General features: G+C 37.6%; 1 protein-coding gene across 1 annotated transcript; it reads left to right on the top strand.

Annotated features, from left to right (window-relative positions):
• Positions 1-655: 655 nt before the first annotated feature.
• On the top strand, positions 656-12,121 carry LOC135225826 (uncharacterized). Its single transcript, XM_064265351.1, has 2 exons — positions 656-1,386; positions 10,523-12,121. Exons 1-2 carry the CDS (start codon positions 659-661, stop codon positions 10,971-10,973), a joined length of 1,179 nt encoding a protein of 392 aa, XP_064121421.1. The 5' UTR covers positions 656-658; the 3' UTR covers positions 10,974-12,121.
• The last annotated feature ends 814 nt before the right edge of the window (positions 12,122-12,935 follow it).

The following is a 12,935-nucleotide window of genomic DNA, read 5'->3' as shown; positions in this document are numbered from 1 at the left end:
CTTCCATTATGGTTGCTGTCTGTCGGTTTGGGAGAGTCAGGCTTGGTAAAATTTTTCAGACCTCCCTTCACTATCTGCAGTACATGAACCCATTGCTTGTGTATACCCATGTAGTCAGATACCCGATATCGCTCAAGATTTAATACACAACAATGGGGGAGACATTTATCCTCATCTTTAGAGGATGTGATTATTATTCATATTCTTCATTCGAATATATTCTTTGATAGGATCAGTTGAGTGGTTGGCAGTTATAAACACAGTCTTCTCTATAATTCCTGATTTCTTGTATGAGAGAGAAGGTGGGGCACATTTATAGATAAAGCAAAAATTTTTTTAAATATATCGACTATCAGACCTTTCACTGAAACAAAAAGTTTGGAACTGAACATAAATGTAATAACAGTACTTTTATACTCAAATAAAAGTTAATAGAAAAATATAGGAGCCAATACAATAGATGAAAAATCGAATGAAAATGTGATTTAACACTTGGTAATTTTCTCTGTTCTTTTGCAGTGTCACTTTCAACACCGACTGTGTCGGACCCCAAGAGTTTCATTGCGGAAGACTATGTTGAGAAAGCTCTCAAAGCAGACAAGGGAATCCATGCGGAAGAGCTATGTTGAGAAGCTCTCACAGCAGACCAAGGGAATCCATGTCTGTCTTAAAATCCTGGAAGGTCGCTGATTTCACCAAACGCGGAGATAACTATGCCAGTGATGTAACAAGTGTACAAGTCAAATATTCCATGAATGATAAGGAAGATAGTGAGGTCACCTATGTTGTAAAGCTGAATCCTCATAGGAATTTTGGAGAATTTCAAGAAGCAGAACCATTTCTCTTTGAAAAGGAAGGCAAATTTTATGAAGAACTTGTGCCAGCATTGAATGAAGTTCTGATGTCTGCAGGCCAAAAGCCTCTTCGCTTTGCGAAGTGTTTCCTTGTTTCCTTAGAAGAGGGAAAAGAACAACTTTATCTTGAAGATCTAAGAGCGAGGGATTTCAAAATGTTTGACAGGAGGAAAGGTATGGATGAATATCACATTGCTCTCGTCATTTCCGAGCTTGCCAGACTGCATGGTGCATCTTATCTCCTGACAAAGAAGGTTCTGAAAGGAGAGTCTGCTGAAGCAAGATATGAATTTCTATCAAAGGACTTTTTAGATTTCACCCCAAATACCAAAGAAATGTTTGTGTCATGGATGCAGAGATGTGTTGATACTGGGGTAATAATGTTGGATAGAATTGGTGGTTATGAGACTGCCAGTGCTTGGTTGAAGTCCTTCAGATGTGAAGTTGAAAATATTTTATCTTCAGGAATACAAAGTACAAGATTCAGCAGCATATGCCATGGGGACTGCTGGAACAACAATCTTCTGTTTAGGTAAGGCAAACAATATTGCTACTCAAATCCAACATTTGCAAACACATCCCTTCTTACTATCTCTCGCACCCTTTGCAATGCCAGCAGACAATAAACGTCAGGCTCCCATATGTTAGAACCACCCTTTTTTTGGAGGAAACAATTGTTGTTTTGCACTTCAGACTAGTAGATGATATACTTTTTTTTGTACTTATGAATGTTGACCTACGTATGATAAAAACATTAATTTTGGGCTCTTTGTATGTTAACTCTATTCAGTAGAAGAGTACCTAAGGAATAGGGTCTATGATGACAAAGTCTCTATTCTAGCTGCTTAATCTTTGTACAGTTCTACTCTCATAACTTGAAGGGTCCTTCATGCTCTCTTAATATAAACACACGAGTTGCTGAAAGAGAAAGCTCTAAAGCATCCCCGGAGTCCTTTTCCACTAGCATTCTTTCTTCAGAAAAAAAGATAACGAAACGCAGCTTATTCAGTAGATAACTGACATAAAAAGACGAAAAATGTTACTGAATTTTGCAGATTCTCTTCTTAAGGTAAAAATGAAAAAAAAAAATATAAGAAGTTTGAAGCTTCCCTGTTATAACTGATAGTCACAAAATACCATTCGTAAAGCTATGCAAAATAATTAGGCACCAAGAAATAGCAACATAGCACACACAAAACAGTGAAATTTTGCCAAAAGTCAAGTCATAAGCTGAACGAATTTCCTTTTCAGGTTTGGGCAGACAGTGCTTGATAAAAAGCTTGTGGGTGAAGAGATAGATTTTATACATTCAAAGACATAAAGGGAGGCTAGATACTTAGCATGTTTTGTAGGTTTTTAAGTTATCACAGACACAGAGTTGTTGTTGTTAGTTTTTTTCAAGTGAATTAACTTGAATCGTGTCTAATGGACCACAACATGGTTTTTGGGGAATTTTCTTGTTTTCAGTCTTTACAAATGGCATGATTGTTGGTATAAGAAAGTACGTAAAATAATTGTTTTCAATGTGCAGACTATTAATATCCTTAATTTACTTCCTCCAAACTCAAAATTAGGGTACCGCTGTTCTTACGATCTGGAATAGACTGGAAAATAATGCGGTCAAGAGAGTATGAGCATGGATCCAACATTACTAAGCACATTGATTGAACTGTTTTTAGAGAGGAAACTTTCAAATTTTAAAAGGTTGCTCATACCTTTCCTATACATATTTAAAACACCACAAAAATATTTGATAAAACATTTTCATTTTGCCTAAAAAAATTGAGCTGTTGCACCTAGAAAAATTATGTCAAAGGCGCTATTACTACAGTTAAATAAGAAAAGCAGTCAGGGATCAAATATTAGAAAGAATTGTAGAACAGGATAATAATATTAGTAATAATAATCAGATACAATGCGGGAGTAGTGGAGTGGACGAAGGTTGAACTCTGCAGCATAGACCAGAAAACTAGAAAACACATGACTACACAAAGCACTACACCCAAGAGCAAAGACGGACAGACTATACATAACACGAAAGGAAGGAGAGAGAGGACTACTAGGCACAGAGGACTGCTTCAATATCGAGAGCAGTGAACTAGGGCAATGTCTGAAAACCAGTGAAAACAAATGGCTCAGGAGTGCATGGGAAGAGGGACTGATAAAAGTAGACGAACACCCAGTTATATACAGACAGGAAAATGGAAGAATGGCAAAACAAACCAATGCACAGACAGTAGGTACATGAGACAGACTTAAGAACTGGCCAGCGAATAAACATGGCAATGGCTACAGAGGGGAGAACTCAAGAAGGAAGAAGAAGGATAGATGGAAAAAACATCTCATCCATATGCAGGAAGTGCAATGTGAAAAAAGAGACCATAAACGACAGAGCAATCTAATGGCCGTCACTTGCAGAGAACCAGTACAAAAAAAGGCATGATTCAGTAACAAAAGGCTTCCACTGGAGCCTGTGCAAGAAACACCATCTACCTTGCAGTAATAAGTGGTACGAAGACCTACCTGAGGGAGTGATAGAAAACGATCAGGCAAAGATCCTCTGGGACTATGGTATCAGAAGAGATGGGGTGATACGTGCAACAGACCAGTCGTGACGATTGACAAAACCAAAAAGAAAGTATCACTCATCAATGTCGCAATAACATAGGACACCAGGGTAGATGAGAGAGAAAGAGAAAAAAATTGATAAGTATCAAGAACTGCAAATAAAACAAAGAAGGATATGGGATATGCCAGTGGAAATTGTACCCATAATCATAGAGACACTAGGCACGATCCCAAGATCCATGAAAAGGAACCTGGAAAAATTAGATGCTGAAATAGCTTCAGGACTCATGCAGAAGAGTTTGCTCCTGGAAACAGCGCACATAGTAAGAAAATTGATGGACTCCTAGGGAGGATGCAACTCAGAACCCCACACTACAAAACCACCCAGTCGAATAGGATGACTGTGACAGACAAAAAAAACCAATAGAATGAAAGATAGTAATAATACATTAAGAGCTTTCAAATAATGGAATTAGAACAAAATAATATAATGATAAATATTAACGATAGTGATAAATGAAAGAAAATCACATAGGTGATAAAGCAATTTTGAAAACTTGATAACTGGATAATCCATCTAAGTTTCAGAGGTTTTTGAAAGAATTGTTATCTAGTATACCTTTGAAACATCTGTAAAACATAAGTTAAAATATTGGATTGATGCAAATTAAAGTTAGGTGCTCATTAACCATTTTGAAGTATATTGACAAAGAGCGTGAAATAAATTTACTTAGTGCTTTTTACAGGTTTGAAATTGTAGTTGAATTGACAAACAGAATACACACCTCAGGCAATTGTGACTGCTGCCAAGATAGACCATTAATACAATTTTGAGTACAACTATACAAACTGAAACTGGCAAGTGTAACCACCTAACTCAACTGGATCCTTTTTTTTATTCAACCAACCTCTTTTAAGTTTCAACAACTACTACTGATGCACGTCTTCTTCCTCCCTCCTCTTCACCTCCTCTTCTTCCTTCTTCTACCACTACTTCTTCCTCCAACCAAGTCCCCCACCACCTAACCCCCATGATTTACACATCAATGACTCGCACGATCGCACATACACACAGGAGGCCGCCACTGTCAAACCATCCTGGAGGATTCGGGTATGTCAACCTGCTCAATCACATCTGATTAACTCTTTATGTCATCATCTTCATCACAACCCCCACCCAACTCCTCATCACTTTCATCAAGAATCCCATGTATGTCTAATACATGACGTGGTACACCATCAACATTATGCTCTGATGTTACCTTTTGTCACACGACCCTCTCCCATTTAGAAGCGCTCTTTGCATTAGGAGGTTTCACAAAAACTTCATCACCAATTGCAAAGCAGGCTCAGCCACTATATCAGTCTTGCTCTGCACCTCTGGTTTCTCCAAGTATAGTTAAATAACATGATACATAGAGCACTCTTAGCACTACCACCGATTTTCCTGAAATGTTATGCCAAAACACTATCATCAGAGTTAGCATTACTTTGTGCTACTAAACGGTTTATAGTGTGATGGTGATGTTCAACAATCCCATTACCAGAAGCACGATAATGACTCTCAATGTTCTGCCTTGCATAACTTTTCAAATTGATGAGATCTAAATGTGGTAATTTGAACAAATATCTCTGGCATTTTCTCTCTCCAAAAAACAAATCTACCTGGCCCATAGCCCACTATTTTATAGTGTGATGGTGATGTTCAACAATCCCATTACCAGAAGCACGATAATGACTCTCAATGTTCTGCCTTGCATAACTTTTCAAATTGATGAGATCTAAATGTGGTAATTTGTGAACAAAATATCTGGCGTTGGTTTTCTCTCTCCAAAAAGCAAATCTACCTGGCCCATAGCCCACTATTGTCAAATAGCTCCTTCCTTTGTAATGTGTTACATCCATTTTTCTCTACATTTAACTCACTAGGGTCTTGCTTAGTGCTGGATCATCGACCTGCACTGCAAAACCCACAAACGCATTTCTCAACATCACCTCTCTTTAATTCAGGAATAACTAACTGTGCTAAGTAAAATGATCTATCAACACCAAAATGATGCCTATTATGCAAATTCCTCTAATTCACTGTGCATGTGGGTACCTGAAACTACAAAGCCTATCCATCCTCACTCTGGTTAATCCATCAGATTTGCTCTGGCAAGATTTTACCAATGCCACAGAGACATCCAACTCATATCCATCAATTATATCAATTATATCTTTTATCAAAGACAATCGGTATTTCACTAACATCTCTGACATACCAGAAACCTTTACTGTAAAGTCTCTAGTAAAGATTCTACACAACCAACTTGATTTGGTTGCTGAATCTGTTATCTCAACAGACTCATGATCCTATTGATAAATCTCTTCCTTTTACCACAGCATTTAATTCAGCAACATTGATGTGAGCTTCATCGGCTGGCTTACAAAGTCATGTCCCATCCACATCAATCACTCCATTCATCTCCAAAGCCACATCTCATCATCCTGCACCCTTTTTAATAAATTCCTCCACCAATGACTGAGCCTTACCTCCAATCCAGTCATCCCAAGCATAAACTTCACTTATTCTCTTCACGTAACTACACACCACACAAATCCATCCACAGACTGGATAATGACCCCACTAGCTTACAACAAATGGAAAGCAAATTTCTGCATGACAATTTCTCACTGTTCACTGAAAGGATCAGATTGCCACATCTAAACTTCAGCTTTCCACTGCTACCACAATAAAGAGTCTTTCCCAATACACAGCCACCATCCAGTGACTCTGAATCTTTGTTCCTAACCCAAACTTACACAGATAAGAAATCACCTCAGCCACAGAAAATATATTTTCATTTACAATAATACTGTAATGCCCATGTGAGTGGGCCTACACACACCTGCAAACGAGACCACCATTTCCCCATGACAAGGAACCTGTGAGCAAGACATGCTGTCAAGAGAAACACAATTTCTCTATTATGTCTTTTGTACAGATACCTCAGTTGCTGGTATTGTCATGACCCATATATCATTACCATTCTGTGTATTGTTGGGCCAGCTTTCTAATCATATCTACATGATTCCAACCGAAACTCTGTACCAATTCACATGTAGATTTTATCTGTGAACAAACACAGATGCCAGAATTTAATCCATTCTTTGATCTGTCAAAAGTCGAGCACTACCTTGTGGCTCACACAAGCCGTTGACCTGTATGATTGTTCTGTAAATAAATCAGTTAGCAGCAGGATCTATATATCACTGGTATACCTCATCTCCCACTGGTGACCTTGGAGTGATCGAGAAGGCCAATGTCATTGCACATTGGTGACACACTGAGATGACCAACTCAAAGAGATGACTGACCCAGCCAAAACCAATGAACCTCTGCCAACGACCCTTGTTGCTTCCTCCATATGCATACCGTCATTCATGCCCCATGACCTAGAGGTGGCCATCCTGAGTCATCCTTGGACCTCATGAGGGAGGTACTACTCACAAACTACCCGGCCAACAGCAGCAGCAGCACCACCATGTTAGACCCAGCAGACAAAAGCCCCAAAGTATGACAACCCAACAATATTAATGTCAGCGGTGGGCAGGTGCATTTTTTCTTTCAGGTGTGGACAAAAGGATGAACATGCTTCTTTGTAAAAGATGAAAGATCTGACATAAAATGTGAGTTGAGTCCAGAGTATGCAAATAATGCATCCCAGCCATCACAAAACAAAGGCTTTTCCTTGCTACCCCACCAACTTCCTGTATCAGTGGACAGAGGATGACCACTGACAATGTATGGAAGGTGAGAGGTGAAAATTCCTTTCAAAGGGAAAGAATATAACTGGTCTTCCATCACAGCAGATGTGACAATGGGGCTGTTAGGAGTGGATTTCCTAACAAGATCACAGCCTACTGGTCAACGTAGCAGCTAAACAGCTGATACCAAGAACAGCGCCGACACCATTTCCTCAAAAACCAAGCAAATGTACCAAGAATGAATCAACGGCAGCAACTAATATGCTAGACAGCACCAGTTACTCACTGCCAGATACTAAGGCAGGAGAAACGAGCTGCCACATGACTTACTGGGCCTGTGAACAACACAGCAAATATGACATACAGCCATAGGCTTTTACAAGGTGGGTGTCTGTAGTCCACCCCATGTTTGGGCCTAACACATTGCAACCATTTTCCTGTATGAGGAACCTGCGAGCAAGGCATGCAGTCGAGAAAGACAGAATTTCTCTGATACATTTTGTGTACAGATACCTTAATTGTCATCAATGTCACGACCCATGTATTAATCATTACCAATATGTGTGTTGTTGTGCCAGCTTTCTAATCATAACTGCATAATTCCCAACAGAATCTCTTGTATCAATCACATGTAAATTTATATTTTTGAGCAAACACAGATGTCTGAATTTAATCCCTTCTTTGATCTGTCAGAAGTCGGGAACTACTCTGTGGCTCGCAAGAGCCACTAACCCGTATGAATTTTCTGTAAATAAGTCAATTAGCAGCAGACTCCACTTTCTCACCTAGATAGGCCCTCTTTCAAGATCTTCAACATTATTTTAGGGACACAATTTAATAACAGGTTTGGGGTGGTGGATGGATTGATCCGGTAGATAAACAATATTATGCACCATTGATTTGGAAAGAAATGGAAGGGAAAGAGGTGCCAATACTTTTATAGCCTATAAATTCACTAATGGGAACTTTTACACTAGCTAAAATCACGAATCTGGGCATCTCAGGACTTCAGTTCTGCTTTTAACATCAAGGGGAATGCATCGCGTCTCTGTCTCACATGACGTGTTTTTGCAAATTTGCTCATAAATATACCAAGGGGTTGCTTTAGCTTTTTTTTTTGTATTTTACGATAGTATATCGGTTGTAAATGTAATTTGGCAAAGAAAAGTGCAAAGAAATATTAGAAAAAACATGAAAAAATAAAAAAGTTGCTTGGTAAATATGTAAATATTTATCAAAATATATGCTAAGAATTTGTTACCGATTTCATTTCTTATCTGTTTTGATATTGTGTAAGCTGCAGTTATAGTTTAATGAATAAAATAAAATAATTTATCAGAAAAAAAATGTTTAAGTTAGTAAAACTTACGATTGTCTTGTAAAAGGGTTCGTAAATAGTCATTTTCAACTCATGTGGATGGTTGGGAAATTATTTTAGAATTTTTTTCTTTCATTATGTGCATTTGCATATCTTCCTCTTTTCATGGATGCGCTTTATTTGCAAATTGGCCGACCTCAAAATTTACCTGACCTGAGGAGCTGCATATCAATATATTTACCTGGATTCAATGTCTCCATCTTAGCCCCTAATCTCTCTAATGCATCCATATCTAGCACAACACCCACACCAACTAACATGCTAACCAACACAACATAACTCAAGAACAACTCTTCACTACCTACACAAACTGACAAAACTGACTCACCCTTATAGACACTTCACGACCAACTACTGCAACTTCCTTTTGGAGCAACAACAATACTAAAAAAAAAACCTGTATCCACCAAGGCACTTTACCTTTCACCCTAACTTTAATAACAGGGAGCTTCATTAGTGCTGGTGCACCAGATCCTCTGATACCTTTTGAACAGTTTCTGGCTATGTGACCAACCTCACCACAACTATAACAGACAAAATTACACTCATAACAAAACCTAACCAAATGTGGTTCACCTCATCGAAAACACTTCAACTGCCGACTCACTAGCATATTTATATCACTCACCGCTTTCCCTTGAGGATTAGCTATACTTTTAGCAACTTCTATTATTGGTTTTTCAACTAGTTTGGACATCAACAACCTCACACGATGAACAATGTTGTCAAGGTTAATTTTTTCGACTTTTGAAATTACATGAAATTCATATGACACATCTGCTGGCAATCCAACCACGAACGCCCTCAACAACAGTGCATCAGAAGAAAACACCTGCCAATCTTGTTAACCTTCACAAATCACTCATATACAGATATAGTGGCTCATTACACCAGAAAGGCTTAGCCAATGTTCATAAGCTTGAAATGGATTAAAGAAGAAAACTTCAATTAATGATTGACTTAATTGATTATGATGTTTTTTCTTGTCATCGCTTAATTCATTATAAACAGAATATGCACTTCCTTCAAAGAATAAAGGTATTACAACTTGTAGTTCCTTAACTGTCCAATATCACCAGTTCCATCAAATGGATATAATATGCCTGTCATTTTAACAGAAATCCCTACTGCCAGCGTGATTCTGCCAAATGCGGAGACAGCTCATAGTTAAAAAGACAAATTGAAAACACACTTCAAGCGATTGTGACAGCTGATACGACCTAGGGTATGACTATATGAACTGAAACTGGGCCAGTGCAACCACTTACCTCAACCGGAAAACACTTCTTTTTATTCAAAAAACCTCTTTTAAGTCTCAACAACAACTATACTTATGGACTCCATCTTCCTCCTTCCTCTTCACCTCCTCCTCCTCCTCCTCCTCATTCTACTAATACTCCAACCATATTAGCGCAGCATACATTTCTAATTGTGGAAGTACCAGATACTAGAGTACAATACAGTATATTTTAGATTTTGTTTACCATCAGGGTCTCATGGTTTTAAAAAACTGTATCCTTTATCTTTAAATTTGTCAAAGGTATTGAAGGCCAAATCTCTGAGAAGTAACTTGCATTGCAATACATTACCAATGAATGTTCATATTGATTATAGCAATCAACAGATAAACATAAGTTCAAGAAATATAAAAAAAAATTATAAATCAATAACACCAGGAGTTTTTGTCAGAATGGAGAAAACTATTGAGGGTTGTAGGTGATAATTGCTCTTTTGCAGAGTGGAGGAACTGTACTAACTGAGGTGAACTTTAGAGCTACTGTTTGGCCACTGCAATCCTTTTGCACTGAAAATTTAAACTTTTATTATCACTATCAATCGATGTAAAAAAAATGGGGGGAAAAGAATGGGATCAAGAAAAAGAATAGTATGAAGAACAACATTATAACTACAGTGAAAATACAGTTATAATCCTATCTGATTTCCTAATGCATGCAAAATTCTAAATTTCCAGATATAACACTGAAGGTCGTCCAGTGGAAGTTATGTTGTTAGACCTTCAGATGTGTCGTGAAGCTTCTGCTGCAAGTGATCTGAATTACTTGCTGTGGACAAGTGTTAACGGAGATGTGAGGAAACCAAATCTCCATCGTTTCCTGTCTCTATATCATTCAACTTACAAAGAAGTCCTACAAGGGGGCGATATGCCAATGCATTTTACTATAGAAGAACTCATGGAGGAATACAGGGACAAGCATAAGTATGGACTGATCTTTGCCTTGGGTATCGTACCAATGATGTTGACAGAACCGGATGAAGTTCCAGAAATGTCAGACACAGACTTTGAAACTCTTATGAATGGTTTCAGGGAAGTATCTCTAGAAAAGCTCAAAACAAATCCCTTGTGTAAACCTCGCTTCCTGTCAGTTTTTGACGAGTTTATGGAAACAGGTGTCATCTCATGATTTTTGCTGTAGATCAGATCTAATTTCATCAATGAATGATTCACTGAAGACATGGCATGTCAAATCTATTTGATATTTTTAATTTCAGATTTCTGCAAGTGTATTAATTCAGTTTTACTAAACCATGCAATATGTTGAGAAAACAGATGTGTACCAATTATCAACATTCTTAGGTTTTCCATTATGGTTTAATCAGAATAATCTAATTTATTCCTCCAATAGAATCACTTCGTTTTTTGTCTTAGATAGCTGTTCCTTCTGTGTCTGCACTAAAAAATGCTCTAAGCATATCCATCATAGATTAAATAATATTCTAATACTTCTAGTAATGACTCCCATTCATAATAAGTTACCAAGACCAGTTTTAATTATTAAATGACTCTTTCCACATTGTCTCTGTTTTTACATTTTAACAAAATTTTCCTTCGACATACTTATTGTCTTTTCTCTATATACTTTAGAATTTGGTACCAAAAATTTAAGATTGACCGAAAATTAACAGAAGTTACCTTTCGAAAGCCAGTTTTCTTAAGATGTTTTACAAACAGAATTATCTATAGTATGTCAAGATTACAGTGGAATTCACAAACAGCTACTTTTAAGTATCACAAACAGCGATGGAGGCTGGTAATGGAGGTCGGAGTAGCCTGGGGGGGGGGGGGGGGGGTGGTGGCGCTGCGGGACAAGGAGATTGAGGCAAGTGGATTTTCAACAATTAGCTGACATCAGTATGGTGTAGGTTTACATGTCAAGTAAATAGTGCAAATGTTGACGAGCAACTTTCATTTGTAATCACTGGATTCAAGTTCACTTTGTCCTGCTGCCTCATCACAGAATTCAGAATTAAGGGTCATGACTAGATATATTCCCATGAGTGGTGTCTGAAGGAGAGGAAAGATTCTTTAAATAAATTTGAAATCACTGATAGGTGTCTAATGAATAAGCCTACCATTGGTGGAGGGGAGATTTAGTTTTACCTTTTTTTTTTATCGATGTCCAATGAATAGCACTGATAAGGAGGGAAAGGAATTCAGTGATGCATGCATTTTTTTCTTCAAAATCTAAATAATACAATTGACTGGGAGGTGGTTTATTCACATTGGCCTAATCGTACCATACTCCTCTATGCTAACCCCACCCCCCCCCCACCCAAAATACAAGGCTACTAACCTCCCATTACCAACCTCCATCATATGAAAGTAGCTCAAATGATAATGGTTATTTTAAAATGCCCCTCGCCGACAAACAAAGTCTTAAAATGCATAAGTTTATAGAATATACTCTGCTTAGATGCCTTTTCTTTAATTTCCCAAAATATCTGCGTAAACTAGTGTTACACACTATGTATATATATACATATTGTCATAGTCTGCATGCCGAGTATTAAGTTTAACTATCAGATATGAAAAATCTGACTCTTCTTAAAGCAATGCCTTGTGCAAAAACGACTACACTTACTCAAGTGCGCATGCAAGCTATTGACAGAAAGGGTAAGAAACTTTATAGAAAACACTAAAATTACTTTTCAAAGGATTCAATGTAAATGTAGTTTGTCCACTAACACAATATAATTTCTATAATGTTAGCAGAAGATATGATTTACGAGAGCACTGTCTGGTTCTGCAGCACTCATGACATTAATACTATTACTCACAATAGCAAATTTATAGATATGCCATCTTATTGGAAGTAAATTCACTAATCCTGAAGGAACACATAGGTGCATGAATCATGGATCAAGAACTTAGAACTACCAATATTGATTAACACTAAGCAATGGATCACTTTAAGTGAGTGTTAAGGTCCAACTGAAATCTCATGAATATTATCCTAAGATTGGCACTGGCAGAACATGTTGATTAGTACTGTTGATTAGTACACAACAGGGCATTCTACACGATTCTCCAATGCAGTCAAAGTTACAACATAAATACCAATGTCAGTAAACTTCTTAAAATGATA

Source organism: Macrobrachium nipponense, chromosome 13, assembly GCF_015104395.2.
Source record: "Macrobrachium nipponense isolate FS-2020 chromosome 13, ASM1510439v2, whole genome shotgun sequence".
NCBI classification, from domain to species: Eukaryota; Metazoa; Arthropoda; class Malacostraca; order Decapoda; family Palaemonidae; genus Macrobrachium; species Macrobrachium nipponense.
Note: the sequence above shows the minus strand (reverse complement) of the source record. Positions and strands in the feature narration are given on the sequence as shown.